At 35.9% G+C, this 23646-nt stretch overlaps 1 protein-coding gene across 1 annotated transcript in view; it reads left to right on the top strand.

Annotated features, from left to right (window-relative positions):
- LOC148949361 (uncharacterized) overlaps positions 1–14405 on the top strand; it is a 289387-nt gene extending 274982 nt beyond the window's left edge. The window contains exon 7 of the mRNA XM_089093397.1: positions 11740–14405. Coding sequence (XP_088949523.1) covers positions 11740–13738 — 1999 coding nt within the window. The 3' untranslated portion in view covers positions 13739–14405. The remainder of the gene's footprint in view (positions 1–11739) is intronic.
- The last annotated feature ends 9241 nt before the right edge of the window (positions 14406–23646 follow it).

Below are 23646 nucleotides of genomic sequence, written 5' to 3'. Positions count from 1 at the left end.
CTTTGGCCTTCTTTGGGGAAAAGTCACAGTTTGGCCAGGCAAAATGGCAGAAAAAAGCCACTTTCCGGTGGTGCAATTTTTTTGTCGCTGAAAAAGAAGTAAGATAACTTTCAATTGCCATTCTAGTGAGCCTTTCTCGATCTTATAGAAACGTTAGTTTGAAATGTCCAACCCTGGGAAAAAAATAAACGAAAACCACCAATTTCTCTCTGGGAAACTCTCCCTGGAAAATCTCCCCGTGGAAAATTACCCCCTGGAAAATCTTCCCCGGAAAAGTCACTCTCCCTTGGAAAATTCCCCTCCACTGAAAATTTCCCAAGAAAAATCCTTCTGGGAAATTCCCCCATGGAAAATTACCCCTGAATATTCCCACTCATACAAAATCGATAATTCAAAATGTTGATCAGATGTCCCGAGGGGTAACAAAATTGGCCAGATATCAAAAACAGTCCTAGGACATAGGCTGGTTAGTTTCAAATCCCTTCGACTCTAAAAAAATGGACTAAAACCCTTTAATTTCCGATCAAATAAGCATGCAACTATTATCTCACTTTTTTGACGAAATACAAAACTTTGCATTTGTGTAGATAGGGTCTTGAATTCTCTTCCATTGGTTCTTCCGATATGCTAAATTCTATGATTGACCTTTCATCAAGATCGCTCGCCTTTTTTAGGGTGCTTTCCTCCTTTTTAGAAAATCCAGCAAACTTTCTCCAACCTATAACTTTTTGTGTGAAACTTTAAAGTTAACGAATTTTATATGTTTACAATACCTTCAAAAGATGTTTCTTTTTATATACATATTTGTTTTACCAAGGATTATTTTTTGGAGCTCCGGTTACTTTTAGCACTAGTCCCTCCCTACTTACAGTTCATTACCATGAACTGATTGGTTACTGCTTATTCCAACACGAAATTTTTAATAATTAGAAATTTTGACAGTTGAGGTAAAAGAACGACGGCGAGGCATTTTGTGCCAAGTTATTCTTTAGCAAAACTGTATGTACATGAGACATATATTTACGGAGGACTATTACCCAGAAATTATATTTGTAGAGTTCATTCGAGTCCGTCATAATAAACTGGTTTTGCTTTCTTTATCTCCAGAACTTTTCGAATAAATGGATGAGATTTGTTTGCTTAAATTATTCACACTTATGTAAAAACAAATTGAAAAATCTCAAATTTTGAGGATTTTTTGAATAGTTACCTATATTTTGTACACAATTCACTTGCTTTTGTGCGTTTAAAAATTACCCTCCCCCCCCCCAAAAAAAATATTCATACCACGTAATAAAAAGGCCTACCAGTGTACGCTGAAAGTGAAGAGCAAGCATTAACCCAAATATTTGTCTTTGAAGGGACTGGAATATATGATTTTAGCCTTTGAAATAGGCTAAAGTTTATTGTAATGTTTAATTGTAATGAAAAAAGAATAACAAACACGTGAAACCCTTAATAGCTACAAATATGTATATATATTTTTCCTAACAAACTCGTAATTTGTGGCATTTTCTGTGCGAAAAAGTAAAACATACTTCTGAAAATTGGCGAATCAGAAAGTTTACTGTATATTTTAAAGACAGTATTTTCATGCCTCTCGTGGGGTCCTATTAATATTATTGTAGAATCAATACAGAGGAGATGTGGATAAACTAGGCAAATACGCACGAATTTAGTTGCAGGAAAGTCGCCCCTTTAGCTGCCCCTTTAGTAAGCTAAAAAAAGCACAAGAAATAGGCAAAATATAGAGAAAACATGATAAATTACATTAAAAAAGCTAAGACTGCTTAGGCTTTGAGTAAGATTTGAATGCCCCCGTTTAAACCCGGCCTGGAAGGGGTTACTACCATTCAAGGGTATTGGAGTTGAAAACGCTATTATTCCATGAAAAGAATTTTCTTGGTAAATACGGACAAGCAAAATGAGCTTCGTTCTATTTGGCCCTCCTCAGACCCTTTCTCTTATGACATTTATTATGTATCCAATTTCAATTCAATACTGCTTACCCTACCTTCCTGTTACCACTTTTCAGCGTGCAAGAAGTGGCTTAGTGCCCAATCCTTTTAGCACTCTCTATATCGCTCTTTGGCAGGTGCTATTGTAAAATTGGGAATTAATCATGGTTATTATAGTGAAAAGTGTGATTCCAAGACCAACAACAGGCAACTGTTAAGTGGCAACAGTGGGAAATTCAATTTATCCCAAATCCTTTCAGAAAGTCTACGTGAGGTCAATAAAACAAGCTGGGAACACTAATCCAGAATTTTCCAAGTCAGTCCGAAAAGTTAAGCTTTTCATCTGTATTCTATGTTATCTTTATTGATAAGAGAAACCTGGCAAATTTTAGCCTGTCAGTTTGTACCGCCCGTTGTGGCGGGAGAAATTGTTATGCACCCTTTTCTATTAAGTAGTAAACAGAAAAGCACTCCGATTTATTGCAATTTTTTATGCTTTGCCAGTTGTCCTTGTAATATTTTCATTGAAAGAAATGTTTTCCAACAAAAACTAAAGAGTCATAAGCTTAAAAGAGGAAAAATAGCGTCATATAGTAAATCCAATTTAAAACAAACAGATATTGCTAACTATGAATAAACGAAAACCAAAAGGAACAGAAATTAAAATAATTTATTAATCAAATGCAAAGATTTTAGACAATTTTGCGGTTGAATAAATGAATCCGAAACAGAAAAAAATATAAACAAAATGAAACGAATGGAAACAAATCTGAACGATAAATCAGTAGTCAACACTCTTGCGAATGTACGAGGTGGTCCTATAAACTTTGGACGGGCCTCATTCGATTGGAAATTGAAAGTTCTAGCGCTGTTTTTAAGAGTCAAAAGTGATCAGAGTGCAACAAGCCTCTGTAACTTTTGCAAGTTGTCCATTGTTAACATATAAGGGTTTTATGGAAGGGATGGTAACATAAACTTTGCATTGGGCTCATTATATTGAAAATCGGAAGTTCTAGTCCTCTTTTTAAGAGTATTAATTAAAAAAAAAAAATTCCACAAAATAAGTTTTTCAAAGATAGGTAAAAAACTCCATTAAACAAAAAAATTAGCAAAAATAAAATCAAATAATCTACCAAGCGTGAATCTACCACAAATCAGCATCGATAAATAAATAAAACCCAAAACGAACAGAAATTACAATAAGTAACCGATTCAAACTCAAAACGAGCAGAAATTAACATAAGTTGGCCGCAAAACAAAATTTGCACTTTACTGAAAAAAATTTAAAGTTTTTACTTTTGTAACTTAAATAAATCAAATAATATTAACATTTTGATTACTAAATATCAGTATATCTATATTAAACTGACAATTCATATTCATTTATATTTTTTCAGTAAAGTGTAAATTTTGTTCTGGCCTTGGGAAGGTATAGGGCTTTTGCGCCCAACTTGAACTTTCTACGAAAACACCTTCTATAAAAACCTTATATGCCCCCAGGGCATAACTTAAAACCCTTACCCTGAGGGTTGTGGGGGAGTGTCCTCCTCAAAAACATATTTTCTATGTGGAAATCAACTACGCTGAACAAAATGGCTATATCAAAATTTTGATTGGATGTGTTTGGGGGAATGATTGGCATGGGGGGGGGGTTCAAGCTGCCCTACAAACACTTTCGACTATTAAAAAGGCCCATAGCCCTGTGAATTTCCAATCGAATGAGCCTATTTTGGAGTATCTACGACATTGCCTTCTATAAAAACCTTTTTGGTTTTTTGCCCCCAGGGCGTAACTTAAAACCTTTGTCCTGAGGGTTACGGGGGAGTGTCCTCCTCTAAAACGTATTTTCTATCTGGAAATCAACTAGCCTACGCTGAACAAAATGGCTATCTCAAAATTTTGATTGGATGTGGTTTGGGGAATGATGGGTTTGGAGGGCGGGGCTAGGTGCCCTCCAATCACTTTCAACTTTTAAAAAGGGCACTAGCCCTTCGGATTTGCATTTGAATGTGCCTGTTTTGAAGTTTTTATGACAACACCTTCTATAAAAACCTTAAATGCCCCAAGGCATGACTTAAAACCCTTGCCCTGAGGGTTGTGGGGGAGTGTCCTCCTCTAAAACATATTTTCTATCTGGAAAGAAACTACGCTAAACAAAATGGCTATCTCAAAATTTTGATTGGATGTGTTTGGGGGAATGATGGGCGTGGGGGGGGGGGGGGGGGCTAGTTTCCCTCCAATCACTTTTGACTATTAAAAAGGGCGCTAGCCCTTTGAGTTTCCATTCGAATGAGCTTGTTTTGAATTTTCTAAGACAACGCCTTCTATAAAACCTTATTTGCCCCAGGGCATTACTTAAAACCCTTGCCCTGAGGGCTCGGGGGGAGTGTCCTCCTCAAAAACATATTTTCTATCTGGAAATCAACTACTCTGAACAAAATGGCTATCTCAAAATTTTGATTGGATGTGTTTGGGGGAATGATGGGCGTGGGGGGGGGCTAGTTGCCCTCTAATCACTTTCGACTATTAAAAAGGGCACTAGAACTCTCGATTTCCAATCAAATGAGCCGCTTTTGAAGTTTCTACGACGACTCATTCCATATGAAGTGCCCTGCTCTAAAGGAAAAAAAATAAATGATACACATGTGCCAACATTGTTCTTATATGCCCTCAGGGCATAACTTAAAACCCTTGCCCCGAGGGTTGTGGGGAGTATTCTCCTCAAAAAGATATTTTCTATCTGGAAATCAACTACGCTGAACAAAATGGCTATCTCAAAATTTTGACTGGATGTGTTTGGGGGAATGATGGGTGGGGGGGGGGCTAGTTGCTTTCCAATCACTTTCGACTATCAAAAAGGGCACTATTTTCTATCGAATGAGCCCTTTTCGAAGTTTCTACGACAACTCCTTTGATACGAAATGCCCGAATATGGAGAAAAAAAAACACATTGTGCCCACATCGTTCTTTACTTAAGCAGCGCTAGCGCGCTGCTTATGAAAACATGATCGAAGGGCAACCAACCTCCCCCTCCTTCCCCAAATACACCTGATCAAAATTTTGAGATAACCATTTGTTCAAAATAGTCCAAAGTTGAAATAACTATGTATCCGGGGTTCGATTCCCACCCGAAGCCCCTGGGGCAAGGGCTGTAAGGGAATTAAGTTTCAGTTTTCAAGGCATGTTGAGGAGGATGTTAAAAATAGATAAAGGGCAACCAGCTCCCAGCTCATTCCTGTTTTAGCTGCCCGTTCCCCAAAGATATCTAATCAAATTGTTAGAATAGCGATCTTGTTCAAGATAGTCGAAATGTCAAATATCTATGCCCCCGGGGATGACATAGTCCCCACAGCCCCCTAGGGTATGTGTTGTAAGCTATATAAGTTGTCTAACGCTTATATACAAGGCTAGTTATTTGGAAAAGGGGGTATGCTTGACCCCCCTGAGTCTCAAAAAGGCTAAGGGTATTAAGGTAAAACTTTTAAAAACAAAATCAAAACGCACTATAGGCAGGAGGGCTTTTGGTAGATTATTTGACTTTATTTTTGCTCATTTTTTGTTTAATGGAGTTCTTTACTTTTCTTTGAATAACTTATTTTGTAGAAAAAGTTTTTTTAATTAATACTCTTAAAAAGGGGACTGTATCGGATTCATTTATTCAACCGCAAAATTGTCTATTATCTTTGCATTTGATTATTAAATTGTTTTAATTTCTGTTCCTTTTGGTTTTCGTTTATTCATAGTTAGCAATATCAGTTCGTTTTAAATTGGAGTTACTATATGACGCTATTTTTCCTCTTTTTAGCTTATGACTCTTTAATTTTTTTTGGAAAACATTTCTTTCAATGAAAATATTACAAGGACAACTGGCACAGCATAAAAAATTACAATAAATCGGAGTGCTTTTCTGTTTACTACTTAATAGAAAAGGGTGCATAACAATTTCTCCCGCCACAACAGGCGGTACAAACTGACAGGCTAAAATTTGCCAGCTTTCTCTTATCAATAAAGATAACATAGAATACAGATGAAAAGCTCAACTTTTTGGACTGACTTGGAAAATTCTTGATTAGTGTTCCCAGCTTGTTTTATTGGCCTCACGTAGACTTTCTGAGAGGATTTGGGATAAATTGAATTTCCCACTGTTGCCACTTAGCGGTTGCCTGTTGTTGGTCTCGGAATCACAATTTTCACTATAATAACCATGATTAATTTCCAATTTTACAAGAGCACCTGCCAAAGAGCGATATAGAGAGTGCTAAAAGAATTGGGCACTAAGCCACTTCTTGCACGCTGAAAAATGGTGACAGGAAGGTAGGGTGAGCAGTATTGAATTGAAATAGGATACATAATAAATGTCATAAGAGAAAGGGTCTGAGGAGGGCCAAATAGAACGAAGCTCATTTTGATTGTCCGTATTTACCAAGAAAATTCTTTTCATGGAATAATAGCGTTTTCAACTCCAATACCCTTGAATGGTAGTAACCCCTTCCAGGCCGGGTTTAAACGGGGGGTATTCAAAATCTTACTTCAAAGCCTAAGCAGTCTTAGCGTTTTTATTGTAACTTATCATATTTTCTCTATAGTTTGCCTATTTCTTATGCTTTTTTTTTAGCTTACTAAAGGGGCAACTAAAGGGGCGACTTTCCTGCAACTAAATTCGTGTGTATTTGCCTAGACTATCCACATCTGTTTCTACAATAACATTAATAGGACCCCACGAGAGGCATGAAAATACTTTCTTTATAATATACAGTAAACTTTCTGATTCGTCAATTTTCAAAAGTATTCTTTACCTTTTCGCACATAAAATGCCACAAATTACAAGTTTGCTAGGAAAAAAATATATATATATTTGTAGCTAATAAGGATTTCGCGTGTTTGTTATTCTTTTTTCATTAGAATAAAACATTACAATATACTTCAGCCCTTTTCAAAGGCTAAAATTTTATATTCCAGTCCCTTCAAAGACAAATATTTGGGTTAAAGCTTGCTCTTCACTTTCAACGTACACTGGTAGGCCTATTTATTGCGTGGTATGGATATTCTTTCTTTATTTTTTTTTTTTGGGGGGGGGGGGGGGTTAATTTTTGAAACGCACAAAAACAAGTGAATTGTGTACGAAATATAGGCAACTATACAAAAAATCCTCAAAGTTTTGAGAGCTTACATATACAGTTTCTTTTCAAGCATAAGATACTCAAATACATATAAAATTTTTCAATTTGTTTTTACACAAGTCTGAATAATTTAAGCAAAAAGCTCATCCATTTATTCGAAAAGTTCTGGATTTAAAGAAAGCAAAAACAGTTTATTATGATGTAATTGGAAGTGTACCCTGGTCATCTTACATGTAACAAAGACATTTGTGTAAATTTTCAAGGGGGAAACAGTGAAATACATTTTTTCTAGAAAATAAGAGATGTTAAACTGCAAATATAATCTCAATGTTTAGTAGTCTAAATACAATTCAGTCTAAAGCTATTTGGTTGAAATGGGTTATGTTTTGGAGACTAGGAAGGAGGTTGCCAGAGTGATAACAAATTAAACACTAATGTTTGTTAAAAATAATTCAGCTATTTCTATTTCAAATGATGACGCTGGCTGATTTAATACTTCCTCAGTAAGAGAACTTCCTGGGAGTACACCCTTATTTGGGCTCTAAAGATTTTCTATGTTTGGGTCATTGACCTACTTACATGACAATATTAAAACAGATGCCTCATGAGCATAATCCAGCCATTATTTCATTTTCAAATACCTGTCTGAAGAATATAGTCCCATAGGAGCATAGAGAGCAAAAATATTTAATCAGATCAGAAACAAAATTTTCTTAATCGCTCCCCCTCCCCTAAAACAAAATTTGTAGTTCCTTTGCCTTATCCTCACTCCATTTTCCCAACAGTTCCTTTAAATTTTAAATTTAAACTTCAAGTTGTTTTAAAGATATTGCAGATATGTACTTTCGATGACCACAATTCAAGCAATGTCTTTCGCTTTACCTCTGTTTTATCCTATAAGAAAAAAAATTCGGTCCACTTAATCCCTCCATAAGACCCATGAAGATTTTAGCTTGATCCCCAAAGTCCCCGAAACATATCATATAATTAGAAAAATCTGCCACACAAAGCGTCTTATGATTTGCTCAGGTGAACGTTTAGTCCCTAAAATATACCCCGGGATGCTATTTTAGTATCCAGTAAAATTCAAACAACAAAATAGACGTTAGACTTTTGCGATAAGTGGAGGAAAGAAGCCAGTAGCACAAGTCCTGTTTATAGTGATTTTTGTTTGTTTTCAGTCTAACCTGAGTATTCAATTTAATTTCTATTCGTTTTAAGGTTTATTTATTCATTCATATTAGTACATGCTGTCTGTATGTTTGCTATTATTGTTTATTTAATTTTTGTTCGTTTCGGGTTATATTCATTCTTTAATAGTGGGTTTGTGGTGGTTTTGAGTTTGAAATATTATAGGAATTTATTTCTGCTGCTCCTAAGTTTAATATGCCTCTTTACTTTTTTTAAAAAAAACATCTTTTTCGAATGTTTTTTAATTGACTTCTGTTTTTTTTTATTGTGAAAGTTTCAACATCCCCCATTTTAGTATCGCAATTTTGTTAACAAAAAAGTTTCAAGGCACCGAACCGATGTTTTTTCAACGTCATAGTTTCAAAGTTTAACGCCCTCCTCAACAGTCCCTGAAAGTAATCACAAGCGTATGCAGTTGCAGCAGTCGCAGTCATAGTTGCAAGTCGTCAAAGTCAAGCATAGTCATAGTTACAGTCAAAACGAGTTGCATTTCCAGTGATGATAGTATTATTAATAGTACTGGTAGTTCTGGCCCTGAAAGTTTTAAGTTAATACCCTAACCCCTTTCTCAAATATTGTAGATACACCTTTTGGATAACTTGGATGCGATTACTTCCTTTTGATATATTTAAGCATACTCTTCAACACTTCTCGAAATTTTCGAAAGAATTTCTCGAATGAATTTTTTATTCTTTTCGGACGACACACTCAGTATCGAACAATCCCCCCTTTCCCATTTATAATTCCTACATCTGAAAAATGGGAAAATTGCATAAATTACAGTCCTTGCCCGTGAGCTCTGGGGGCATGGAATGCACAGAGGCATAGCTATTAGACGTTGCGACTATTTTGAATAAAGTTGCTTTTTCAGGTTTTTATTAGTTATAAGGGGGGGGGGGGGGTATCTAAAAGGTAAGAGGTAGGAGGCTGGTTACCCGCTGTTGCTTTTTTAACATCCCATTAAAAATGCCTTTAAAGTTCCAAATTATTGCCCTTAGCCCCTAATTATCTAATTATCTATTCTAATTATCTGAATTATTGCGGGGACTTTGGTGATCAAGCTAAAATCTTCAAGGGTCTTAAGGTGGGATTAAGCTGACCGGATAAACAGAGGTGGGATAAAACAGAGGTAAAGCGAAAGACATTGTTTGAATTGTGGTCATCGAAAGTACATATCTGCAATATCTTTAAAACAACTTGAAGTTTAAATTTAAAATTTAAAGGAACTGTTGGGAAAATGGAGTGAGGATAAGGCAAAGGAACTACAAATTTTGTTTTAGGGGAGGGGGAGCGATTAAGCAAACTTTGTTTCTGATCTGATTAACTCTCTATGCTCCTATGGGACTATAATCTCTGCAGATTTAAATAGATTTACATCAAAGGACATTATGTTTTCCTAGGTTATCTCAAGCGTGTATTTCTAATATCTCGGGAATAACTTGGAGTCTCAAGATTAAGCTTACAGGGAGTATTTGGGAAAGGGGTGAGACAGATGGGTGTTAAGCGTCGTCTTGGAGGAGAGAGTATAGCTAAATCAAAACTTTAAGTTTCTCGCATTATGTTTGAGCTCTAACTTCTCTGTAAATGCTACTCTCGCATATCCAAAATCGTTTAAATATTTAAAGTTCAAATATTTGTCTTTGTCAGCATTCAACGCAACGATAACTTTATAATGTGTACATACTTTCTTGGAATATTTCATCGCCACCTTTTTTTAAATATGATGAAAGTGTTTATCATTCCAATGTACAAAAAATACTGATTAAAAACATACAATTAACTAGGTAGTGTCGATGACCAGCCATAGAGCATCACTGGGGCAGCCATATAAGGAATTCCACAAAAACTGTTCACCAGTCCAAAAAAATGTAAGTCCAAAAAAATTGTAAGTCAAAAAAATGCTAAGTTATGTAAAAATGTAAATCCAAAAAGTTCTAAGTCTAAAAGATTCCGAGTCCAAAGAAACTGAGTAACAAAAATTCTGAGCCCCAAAAATTTTGAGTCCATACAATTCTGAGTCCAAATAAAGTCTAAGTCCAAAAAATTTTGAGTCCAAAAAAGATTTAAAAGTCCTAAGAATTCCAAGTCAAAAAAGGGGTGGGCAAAAGGTCTGGGGGGGGGGGTGTTAAGGGTCCATTGGAGGCGGGACATGGATAACCATAAATTCCCTCTAAAAAATGGCATGGCGATTGATTCATTGGGGAACATAACTTCGTCGGTTTACTAAACCCAAGTGATATAAGACCAGATTTCATTCCATTCAAATAAAAAATATAATCATAGAATTAAATCTTCAAAACGCGTAATTCAACTTCCTTTTATTAACCCTATTCCGACATGTATTTGAAAATGGAATAATGGCTGAATTATACTCATGAGGCGTCTGTTTTAACATGGTCATATAAGTACGTCAATGACCCAAACATAGAAAATCTTTAGAGCCCAAATAAGGGTGTACGCCCTGGAAGTTCTCTTACAGAGGAAGTATGAAATCAGCCAGCGTCATCGTTTCAAACAGAAATAGCTGAATTATTTTTAACAAGCATTAGAGTTTAGTTTGTTATCACTCTGGCAAGCTCCTTCCTAGTCTCCAAAACATATCCAATTTCAACCAAATAACTTTAGATTGAGTTGTATTTAGACTAATAAACATTGAGATTATATTTGCAGTTCAACATCTCTTATTTTCTAGAAAAAATGTATTTCACTGTTGCCCCCCTTGAAAATTTACACAAAAGTCTTTGCTACATGTAAGATGACCAGGGTACACTTCCAATACAATTTATTAGCAGCATGTTATGAACATCGTCCTAACAACAAAGGTGTACCTGAAAAATTTTCTTGGATGCTAGTCTGCATACAGTTTCCAGGATATAAGAAAACTTCAAAAAAAAAAAAAAAAAAAAAAAAAAAAAAAAAACTAGACTTAATTCTCTTTGCAACTTCCAACGTAAAATTCCTTTCACAGTGGTAATATCTTATACTACAAAAAACAGAAGAACCGCATGGTTGGTTGTTTCACCAATGCTACAATTACTTTCTCGTGCTCCCAGACCCTGACTACCTCCTTGGGTTCTACTAGGGCAGGGAGATTTGTAACATCTGTTCAGATCCACTAATCTAAAGTAACTTTGCGAGATGAATTCCGTTCAAAAATCATGAATGGAAAAGAAGTCAATGAAAATTACATAAAATGTTCGATGCTATGACAAATTTTGGAAAAATAAAATATTTTAGAAAAATAAATTTGGTAACTGTATTTTATTATTGTGTGAATTATGCGATACTGCTCTGGGGCCTATTTTTTGCCATTTTAGCTCTAAAAAATATAATTGGTTGGTAGTTGTCATGACAATCAAGCTTTTTGTCTTTAACAAGAGCTTTTAAAGTTGTGGCGTATTAATTCACTTAGTATCGTTTGAGTAGCTCGAACACACAGTAATAATAATTTTGTATTTTATGTTTTCCAGCTTTCGTGTTGGTCGTATTACAGCACCCATTGAAGATATTGAAGGAGACTGCCTTGAATCCTTAACACTGTTTGATGGGCCAGATGCAAATCCAGAAAACATAATCAAAACTTTCTGTGATACTTTTTCCCGTCCAATGGAAAAACATGATTTTATTTCAACAGGCAACACACTATTCTTACAGTTTATAAGTGAGACAGGAAGTTATAGCGGGTCATCATTATACTACTGGGCCCATTACGACTTCTTTAATAATACAGCATTTGGAGAAAGGATTTTTGACACTGAATGTGATGAAAGATTTACATTTTTAAGGCCAAGAGGTCAGTTTTCAAGCCCTCTGAACACGATTTCTTACAAAAAAGGTCAAGGCCACGGAGTGAATTGCTCTTTGTACTTTACATCAGAACCTAGGTACTATGGTCGAATTCAAGTTAAAATTAAATCTGTAAATTTCAAGTTACAAAATTGTATAGATAAACTGACAATCTCAGACCCATCAATTAAGGGTGAAATAGGGTTAAATGTCTTAGAATCAAGCGATAGCTATGGAAAAATAGATATTTGCTCCCAAAGTCAACTGCCAATCACTGTAGTCTCAAAATACAGATATTTGAATATTAAAATGCAAATTAATGAGTCATCATCACTCAGTTACTTTAAATCCTCATCACCTCTATTTTCTGGCACCTACGAGTTCATTCATCCATCCATTTGTGGAGAGACCGAATTCTTAATTGGATCTGAAGGAACTCTTGTTTTTCCCAATCTTTATGATGAGGATGCTTATTCTGGCCAACTGGGATTCGGCTCAGTTATTTGTCTTTGGGAGCTGAAATTATCAGATGTGTTTGATGATCCGGAGGCTAGTCTTGCAGTGAATATTGAACTCGTCAAATTTAGCTCATCTAATTGTGAAGAGGACAAGCTAGAAATATCCATTCCAGGGAGAGATGGTAAAATACTTTCTCTTTGTGGACAGGTAAATCGAAAAAATCGAGATGTTTCTCACGTGGAGTCAACTTTGAAAACATATCAGGCTGTTATGGAAGCAGAAGAAAACACTGAGGAGATGTCAACATTTGATTTTAGTTCTATTGAAAGAGAAAAAGGTTTTCTCAGGATAGCTACGGATTCATTTAGCCAATCCAATACAATAGAAGACTTTAGGTTAGCTGAAGAAGAGAAAAATAGTACTTCTGAAAATAACGATGATAAAGCCTATAACATGCCTCTTCTTTTAGATACCCATGGTAGAATTTTAACACCTGAAGAACAAAAAGGGGGAGGAGGTGTTCTTGTTAAATCTAGCCAAAACGTAGCGAAACCAAAATATGGAAAAGATAAAGACTCAGGTAGGGACTCTAAAGGAAGCTATAGACCGACTGAGTCACAAGAAGACCGATATACAATGAGAGAATTGTTAACAGAGGCGCGAACCACTCGTTCAAACATTATAAGTACCAATACAGAAACAGAAACACCAACGCCAATTCCTACAACAACAACCCCATACAAAACAACAAGAAAAACATTCATTCCCGATGCGTCTAGCTATATACGCTTCAAAAATTCAATTCCATTAACACTGAAAGTATCTGATTTAAAAGAGGGTAGAATTCTTGTTCATTTAAAAGTAAGAGATCCAACTGAAAGTTTTCTGCAATTATTTTGGACAAAAATTTATCCAGTGAATTCCAATGAGCCGAGCTTTTCACCTTTAGAAAGTCAAAAGTGTGAATTTCTCTGTCCTGATGCAAGCGTATGTATACCCCATCGACTTGTGTGTAATGGCATACTAAATTGCCCAAGGACAAATTCGAGCTATCCCGGAATGAACGATGATGAAACAGAAGCGGTTTGTAACTTTTTCAAAAGGATTCCCTTCAAAAAGATGATTCTTGGAAGTCTTGGAATTTCTGCTTGCACTTTTATTGGTTTCATGATAGTTGCTTTTTTTTACGGTCGAAAGGATAGAGAAAGAAGGAGGGAAAAGTGAACATCTAAGATGTACTATTAGATGTTGTAAAGTTAGCGGCAAATTTCCACAATAGTTTTTCGAAAATGGTATATGCTTGGGTTTTTGTCTCGTAGAGTGACAATTTTTTCAGTAGTAATTTTGATTCTTGGTTGGAAAATCTTCAAATCAGACATATAATGGTAATTTTTTAAGTTTCTTATATATATATATATACTAAATTGAAGTCTCGTCATACACAAATATGTCACAGTTGTCCTGTTTAATCTCCTCAGTTATAGATCTTTCCTTAGAGTCTTTATAAGCAATATGTCTAAAATAAAAGGGTATTTCGCACAGTCTTTTTTTAAGGAGTCGGAAAACGAGATAAATTTCCTTAGTTGATTAATATCCACATGTTTCGGTATCTCTAGTTCAAAGTCCACTTAAAAAATGTTCTTTACTGTGCAAAATGCAGTCAAATTAGTCAGCTACACACTATTTTTCTACAACTATGCTTACTTTCCTACTATGATACACTGTATGTGTGTAAGCCCTATAGACAGTACACTTATTCAGATCCTCAACTAAAAGTTATTCCTGTGAAATACCAGAAAACCTCATTTTAATTCTCTGGCGAAATTATAAAAGTTAAAGATACATTCTTTCGTTTTGACCGTGTCAATGTGTCTCCATAATCAGTGCATGCTGTCTCTGTGCTACTCACTCATTCTTTTCATTAAATGTTACATTTTAGCTTGTCTTATATCTATAGATATCATATCTTATCACCTATATTTATGAGCAGGAAATTAATATTCTCCATTTAAGTTTGCCGTGGGATTCAGCAATGTAACGCTAAATCTTGAGTGCGGAAGAACCATGAAGCTATGTCTGTCCAGGTCAGGAGGCCAATGAGATGAAACCAAGCTTCACCGTTGCTACGCATACTCACGTTAACACTTCTTTTAAAGATATGAATCCAAAGAGAGTATAAAAGTCTCTTAGCTGAACCCAACCCACAGATTACACCCAAAGCAGTTTTTACATGGTCGACTAAATCGGTACTCGGATTCCTAAGTTAATTACGATTCGAAGAGGCCCCGAAAATCGTCATGCGTGAACCCATTTAAATTGCGATTTTCCTTTAATGGTTAATAATAGTTTTAATTGTTTATTGCTGAGGGTAATTAATTTTTCTCTGTCACTGGTACAGTGAGAGAGACGAATTGCAGAAAGAGTTTCAGATTTCATTATTTTTGTGTAGCAAGTGGATTTAAAATTAATTAAGTAATGGTCAGGAGAAAAAAAAACGTCCTGCATTGCACACTGTTTTAAATGAGAAAGTTACATAAGAAAGAATAATAAGGCTCCAGGTACTGATAGGGTGGTAAATGAGTTTCTTAAATATGGTGGCTCTGAGGGTAGAAATAAGTTACTGAAGATTATGAATATGATTTTTGAAAAAGGGGAAGTACCTAACGATTTTAGAAAAACCTTAATTAAGCCACTTTATAAGAAAGGTGATAAAAGTGAGTGTGGTAATTATCGAGGCATTAGTCTGGTCTCTGTAGGTAGTAAATTACTTAGTAATATGTTTCTTTTTAGACTGAGGGATGCCGTAGACAAAGTTTTAAGAGAAGAGCAGTGCGGTTTTACAAAAGGTAGAGGATGTGTTGACCAAATTTTCACTCTTAGGTTAATAAGTGAGAAGTGCCTGAGATTTCAAAGACCTTTGGTCATCAATTTCATAAATTAAGAGGAAATATTTGAGTCTGTTGATAGAAGAGCTTTCGCAAAGATCTTATGATTATGTGGTATACCAGACAAATACATTTAAGGGCTTAGTGATATGTGTGAGAATAAAATAGCTGCAGTTAAGGTAGGAACCTTAACCGGATAAGGTTAGCAGCTGGTTTTGTATTAAATCAGGAGTTAAGCAGGGTTGTGTTCTATCTCCCTTTATATGGATTATTTTGATAGACCTTGTTTTAAGGAGCACAGGAAAGGCAATAGGAGACCACGGAATCAAATGGGTAGGAAAAAGTCTCCTGGACTTAGATTATGCTGATGATTTAAGCATTCTAGATGAAAGTATGAGCAAAACGAATGAAGGTTAAGAGGTTTAGTGAGTTCAGGGTGCTAGAATTGGTTTGAAAATTAATTTTAAGAATACTAAGTCACTAATGCTAGGAATAAGTGAAGATGAAAAGGTTACGTTGGGTAATGAAAAGATTGATCAGGTGGGTAGCTTGACTTACCTTTGTTGTATTATTTGTAAAGATGGTGGGAGCAGTGAAGACGTTAAAAATGGAATAGCCAAGGCTCAGGGTGTTTTTTCACAGTTAAAAAAGTCTGGAAGAATAGGAAGATAAGTCTGAAAACCAAGATTAGAATATTAGAAGCTACAATAGTGACAGCGGTCAAAAATGGCTCTGAAGCATGGGCGCTCTGAAAAGCAGATAAAGATTTTCTAAATGTTTTCCAGAGAAATTGCTTAAGGATTGTTCTGGGTACCCGGCTGACTGACCGTATTTCAAACAATAGGCTATACGGAAAATGTGGTTCAATACCGCTTTCTAGGGCTATAACGAAAGAAAGGTTGAGGTGGCTAGGGCACGTTGTGCGGATGAAGGATGACAGATTGCCGAAGATTGTTCTTTTCGGCCAACCATCTAGGGCTAAACGAAAAGCAGGTCGTCCCCGTCTGGGGTGGGAGGACGTCATAAAGAAAGATTTAAAGGAAATGGGAACTTCGTGGGCGAGTGTAAAAAGGGAGGCTTTGAATAGATTGGGGTGGAAAAGGAGCGTGCGTAGCTGTGTTGGCCTCAGGCGGCTTGGTGCTGCGGTGAGTTGTTAGTAGTTAGTAGTAGTAGTAGTAAGCAAAAACCGTATTAAAATATTTAACGTAATAAAAGAGGGAACATACCTTTGTTGATGCAGTTACAAATCATCGGAGACAGAAACCAGCTGATGAGCTGAAGGTCCTCCTGATCTGAATAGTCGGATGGTTCATAACCATCTAAATCATTACCATCCATGGTGCTTCAGCTCCCATAGTTCTGGGAGGTGAGGGTTCTGATCCAATTGGGCATAGGCTAGCTGTTCAGAATGGAGGAGAAAATGATGCAAGTGTCATTTAGGATTGTAGGTTTTAAGGGAAAGAAATCTAGTGATATACTGCCTCAGGTACATAGTCCTCATCCTTACTCTCTTGAAATATCTTTCAAAGAGTGATATAGCCTCTCAATAGCAGTGATAGTATGCACAGTTTCAACTGCACAAGGAAACCTACAAGCCTGAGGCATGAATATACAGTGCAGTTTGACGAACACATTACAAAAAGCGACCAATCCTTTTATACTATATACCTATAAAGTGATCAAACACGTTTTGAAAGTATAATTGTGATTGTATGATGCAAGCAGACTGGTTTTTGAGGCAACACCCATTTTTTAGGGCCAATCAGAGAGAGCGGAGGTTACTCCATATACGATAAGTTGATTAGCAATTGGATTCGAATAAAAAGAGTGATTTTCATTGTAATTTATATTAGTAAGAGAATTGAATTCAGAGAGAATAGTTTATTTGAGACGATATTAGTAGAGAAAATGAGTGGAGCATTTACACTATTGGAGGTTGATGGTGGAGCCGGTAGCAGCAGCAGCAAAGATATACGAGTACACGTGGCTGTGGAAATAACAGGGGGCTGTCGACTATGCCTTGAATGGGATAATATGTGTGGTAGATACGTGATATCTTTAAGCAAATTTAAAATGGAGGAGCAATTATGTTTTGCTGCGAAACTTAACATTGTGTATATAAATAGACTTCAGGCAGCATTAGATGCACTAGTGAAATATATTGATGAAAACAAACTGAATCAGTGATTATTATTTTTGTAATTATGTTCAATAAAACTGTTTCTAAATCAAATATATGTTTCTTTCTAAAGCAGGCTAGCGTGTATTTTTACAGTAGAAAAAAAAAATTCTGGTTAGTCTGAAGTTGGTTATGAGAGTGTTAGGACTCTAAAAAATGGATAGATTTGAGAAAGAGCGAATCATGGGGAAACTTGTGTTTATGGAAAAACGTTTGATTCTAGATGATGATTATCTAGAGCTGTCTATTCAAAGGAAGATATTTTCTCAGGGAATGCTTGTTGATATAATGAAAACTGATTCTCCGTCATTAGACTATTGCCTGAAGGTTACTTTGTGGTCCAAATGCATTTACACAATTTATTGACATATTAATCACGACACAGCAAAATGATGTTGTGAATATGCTTTTAAACACTAGTTTAGAAATTTAGGACTTTTTTTCATGAGAAAGATGGAGTTCAAGGATGATTTACTCATTTCTCTCTCTATCCCACTCAATTTTTTGTTGGTAGCTCAGTTTTATTGTGCCAGTAAGAGTGTCAACACATGAAAAATGCTCCATACATGTCCACTAAGCATGTACACACTGGGCAGCTGGTCATCATGTGAGAATCGCACAATGATTGATGATGAAAAGTGCAGATTATGCAACCCGTGTAAATTGCATAGAGGATATGCTGTACAAATTAAAGGTTGTAATTCCTGTCTTGAAGTGGTGTGTGACTCTCATCCTAGAGTGCACCTATGCGTTGCCACTATGACAAATATAATCAGCGGGAGAATACATATCCTGGTATGATTGGAAAGAATTGAAAACGTGATTTTAGTTTATTGCTAAAAAATCTGTGTCGTCAAGGCTTTAGATTGTTTTGGGAGGAGGAGCCGGGTCAGCGATTCAACCGTTGGAACAAAAAAGGAATTTGGTTTCTACGTCATCGTTGTGAAGACAATGGCTACTATGATTATAAACCCACTGATTTTTATTTGGCTGTGACGGAATGTGATTCGCCACTTGAGGACACTGTTTGTGACATTGCTTCAAATAAGCAAATTGAAACATGAGAATTCTATACGATGAATGAGAATAGTATCATTCACTATACAAAGAGATATGACAAGAGTGAAGTTACGCTCTATTGTAGCATATGCGACCCTGACATTGCAACTAATCAAAATCAATATACTGTAAATTCGGAAAATACACTTATACCAATCGCTCTTGACAAGTATAAATGCGAGGAACGAGATAAAATCTAAAGAATAGAAAAGTTGTTTTTATTATGTGCGCACATTATTTTTTATCGGCATAAATATTTACGAACGATTCTTTAACTATTTTATCATATGGCACTAAAATCAATATTGATCACGCTTGAAAGCATATTTTGTACTAGAAAGTCATTCAATCTAGGAAAGTCAAAATAGATGTCGAGAAACTGCTTGTTGGTATAGCCACGACATCTGAACATGAAAAAAAGTAGAGCATGAAAGCCACATGTCTTAGTCGTTAAATCCTCTACTCTCCTTTGATTTTGAATAATAGTTTTCCTACTGATTTCAATAAAGTTGCTGATGTATGGAGTGTAGAATTTATATTATAGACCAAGAAGTAAAAAAATTCAATATTCTTCGCTGTTTGAAAGATGCAGAGCCATTGACCTGTCTTCAAAGTCAATGGACAACTATTAACAATGGTTAAGGTATTGTTAACACTTGGAATTTTTTCAATGAAGTCCGGTGGTATGCAATAGGACTTGTACTGGGACATGTATGGATCCATACTAAATACGTTGATTATTTGGTTTGTGTTCATGGTGCTAGGTCTAGTAGAACACTGCCGTCGGGTGTGATTTCCCAATAGGTTTCATATTGACTCAATGATATTAGCGGGATTCTCTCAGTCAAAGCATCGGCAAATGTGCACTCTAAACGAACATTTCCTGTTCGTACTAAGCTCATATCCTGGGTCCCCGACAAGTCCAAAACAATTACGCCATGATTTATTGAAAATATTGAATCAGTTATTTTATTTTAAAATAATTGGGAGTCATGATCTAGGGATTACATAGTCAACTCATACAGAGTTCTATAGGATTTTTTTGTCAAATGATAGAGGTTACAGTGGAATATCATTCACTTTGCACACAAGGCTAGATAGATCAAAAAAATTAAAATCATGAGGGGATGCAGTCCAGGATCCAACGGCACTGGCACTCTTTACAAATGCCAAAGCGAATTTTGATGGAATTTCTTCATTGATAAATGATGAATCGGTATAACTACGAGAACCAGTGGCAATGTGACGTTGATTGGTGATCGTATGGGGGACAAGAAGTTTAATGTTGTTGCCATTGGCTCTTAGCGTTTCCACTGCCAATGCAACAGAGCTCATAACCTGTTGTTTTCGGACATGAAGAATGGCCGATGTAATAATGACGTTTTCATCGGGTGCTGCAGAAAGTATTTTTCTCAAAATGAAATTCGATGAGGCCAGTTGCAACTTTATGTCAATCTTGACATTGGGGGGTAACCATTGGGATATATTGAATATCTCATGATTTAATTTTCCAACTAAATAATACTCCTGGGTCACTGCAGTAGCCAACTCACCGTCAGTATCAACACCTGATCGATATTCAGAGCCCAATGACTGTCCTCTCAACTCCTTATATGCCTTTGGTGTCATCATCATAAATTGTATGTAGCTTGCATAGTTGGATAAGTTATCGCTAGTGCTCACTAATGTTTCATTAATAAATACATTAATTTGTTTGAACAGGTTGTGTAGAATACAGTTTTCATAGGATAGACCATCGGCAGCAGTTCGAGCTGTGTTATCTGACTTCTTCTTCACCGCAACATTTAAATCAATAAATGTTGATGACAAATCAATGAAATAGTCTTCATCGGAAAATATTTGAAAGTGTATATTTTTCGAGAGGGGTTGCTGGGGGTGAAATTGTTCATAGTAGCCATATTTGACACTGACATCAACATTTTCAGCATTGAACAGATTCAATGAAGAACTGAATGATGGATGTGATTCCTTGTGAGGGAGATAAGTCATCCTAAAAGAAGAAATCCTTCTTTGATCTAACAATCTTTTTCTTTTTCTCCGTATTGGTCTTCGTTGTTTTCTTCCTCAAAGTCCTTAATAGTGTCCTTTGCTTCCCATCTGAGTAGATACTTATGAGTGAATGAAGGGCACACATCCTTTTCAATCACTCCCCATTTTTGTGATATTTTAATTACTCATCAGCGGCTCCTGCTGAATATCTAATATTTTCCTTAACACTCTCCTTGAAATTCTTACCCGACCCCCAGTCCTGTAGTAAGGAGGCAGCAAAATTTGATGCAGCAGGTACAAGATATTTTCTGGCTAGGGGTACTGCAGATCAAATAGCCTAGCAAACCAGCTACCAAGACCATAGCAAGACAATGTAGTACGGCCCTTGTAGTAGTCCAACCCATTGCCTATTTGACGTGGACTCAGAGCACCAACATAGCAATTGATATCGGGACAGATAAATGGAATTCTTCTATTGTTCATTTTAGATGCTGTCGCCGACGATGGGTCGAAAATGACATGTAATCATGGCTAAACCTTTTGTTATTGTTAAAGGATTACCCAATTCACTTCTTAGTGTTAACTGACAGAGTTCCTAATATGAAGTGTTAATAGGAACATACTGAAGATGCTTTATATTATAGTGATAAACAAATTCATGGGTTGTTTTTCGTTCAAGAACACGTAGGAGGGGGACATTTGAATTACCAACTCTTGACGTTTCCACAAAAGATGTATAGAGAAATATGCAAGAGTCAGAGGCGAAACCAGGTGGATAATCAGCAAAAATAACTTGATCCATCCCGTAAACAGTGCCAGCGTTTTCCCCATTGATCATATTCTGTTTAAAGCCAAGAACGTCTCTAAGATTATCGTTGAGAATAATCATTTCAGTGTCAACAGGTGAGGTAATGTAAATCCTATCGTGTTCCAGTGAATAATTAAAATGGAAGGTACCATTCTTACGATATGAGATTTTTCTATTGATTGTACGACACAAATCTGTCATACCATCATATTCTATATATTTCAATTTAACATGTGGATATCCGCTAGATTTAAGTGCTTCAACCCATTCATGCTCAACAAAGAGTGACCCATCGAATGGTATACCTTTTATATCATACACACAATCCTTTCTCAGGATGTCATAGGTATTTTTGAGAATACAATCGACAAGAGCCACTTCATACTTTCCGTCATCGAATTTGATGGCGGGGGAGAGTTTCGTCCAGAAATCACTTGTTTTATTCAAATCATTGCCACTTTAAAAAGTTCTGTGGACCACAAGTAATTACCCTTTTCAAAAACATTAGTTGTTCTATTAATTCGAACAGTATCACCAACACTGAATTTTTTTTTATTGACAATCGTTTCATTGGAATATTGCTTAAGAAAGGTGTCAATTGTATCATGATCAGAATGATGAACTTCCGTTGGGGTTGAATTGGACAATGATCGATGAGGTCGTTGATTATAAATCAACATGATTTTATCTAAATCATGAATAAAAGCAGATGTATTTTTTCCCCTCCTCAACGCCTCGCTCTTTACGCTAATATTTTTCATTGTTTAAAAAAAATAGTTGTGAGAAAGTCAAACTTTAGCGTAAAGAGCGAGGCGTTGAGGAGGGGACAGCCCCTTTCATATACGGAATAATTTCTGTTCGTTTTAAGTTTTAACGTCATTCCTTACTTTCAGTTAAAAAAAAAATTTTTTTTAATTTTTGAACGTTTTTGAATTAATGCAGGTTTTCATTTTGGCTCACCGTACACGAATAATTAGAACAAAATTTGAATATTAGTTTTACTTTTATTTGGTTAAATGGCTTTCTCGAAACTTGTTTAATTTTATTTACGAACCTTTTTATTAGTAATATATATACGTTACTTACGAATTAACCTACGTAACGAACGTTAATATTCATATATTTTTAATACGTATATTAGAGGGTTCGCCCCCTACTCAATACCCTGCTCTTTAAGCTAAAGTTAGTATTTTGTTCCAATTCTTTAAAAATGACCCCTTAATCACAATAGCCGTTAATTAGAATAAATAGCTCTTATGAAAGTACTAAAAAATCTTTGGCTTAAAGAGCGAGGTATTGGCTAGGGGGTGAACCCAATCATATACGTAATGTTTTCTGTCGTTTTAAGTTTTGATGTTGCTCCTTACTTTCAGATGACAAACTTGTTTTTTTTTATATATAATTTCTGATCTTTTTTTAAATAATGCTGGGAAATCCGGCGCCCCCTTCATAGCAATGTCGCTTCCCCCATGAAAACTTCCTTAGTCGAAAGATCCTCCACTACAAGAAAAAATCCCCCCTGAAAACGTCTGTATACTTCCCAATAACCAATATGTTAACATTTGGTAAAGTTCTTAACTTTCAGCCCTCCCCCCGGGGACTTCGGGGGATTAAGTCATCCTAAAAGACATAGTTATCATATTTTTGACCATGCTGAACAAAATGGCTATCTCAAAATTTTGATCGGGTGACTTTGGGAAAAAATGAGCTTGGGAGGGGGCCTAGTTGCCCTCCATTTTTTTGGTCACTTAAAAAGGGCACTAGAACTTTTAATTTCCGTTCCAATGAGCCCTCCTACTATATTCTAGGACCACTGGGTCGATACGATCAGTAGAGATGCCCCTATTGATCGTGTCAGCACACCATATATGGGCATAGAACCACGTGGTTTATGGTTTTCTCTCCGAGAATGAAAAAACAGGAATTTTGTCACATTTATGGATGTTTTCATGGATGGTTATGTGTGTTGGTCGATTTATTTGATGTTTTTCATGGATGTTTTATGGTTTTTGTCAGTGAGAATGAAAAAACAGGAATTTTCTGACATTTATGTCTGTTTTTATGGTTTTTGTCGGTGAGAATTTGAAAAAACAGGAACTTTGTCACATTTATGTCTTTTTTTATGGATTTTGTCAGTGAAAATGTTAAAACAGAAACTTTCTCACTTTAATGGATTATTGAGTCTAATGGG

This window comes from Artemia sp. Qi Xiang Cuo, chromosome 8, assembly GCF_049724085.1.
Source record: "Artemia sp. Qi Xiang Cuo chromosome 8, ASM4972408v1, whole genome shotgun sequence".
NCBI lineage: Eukaryota > Metazoa > Arthropoda > Branchiopoda > Anostraca > Artemiidae > Artemia > Artemia sp. Qi Xiang Cuo.
The sequence above is the reverse complement of the archived record's forward strand: the minus strand, read 5'-3'. Positions and strand labels throughout refer to the sequence as shown.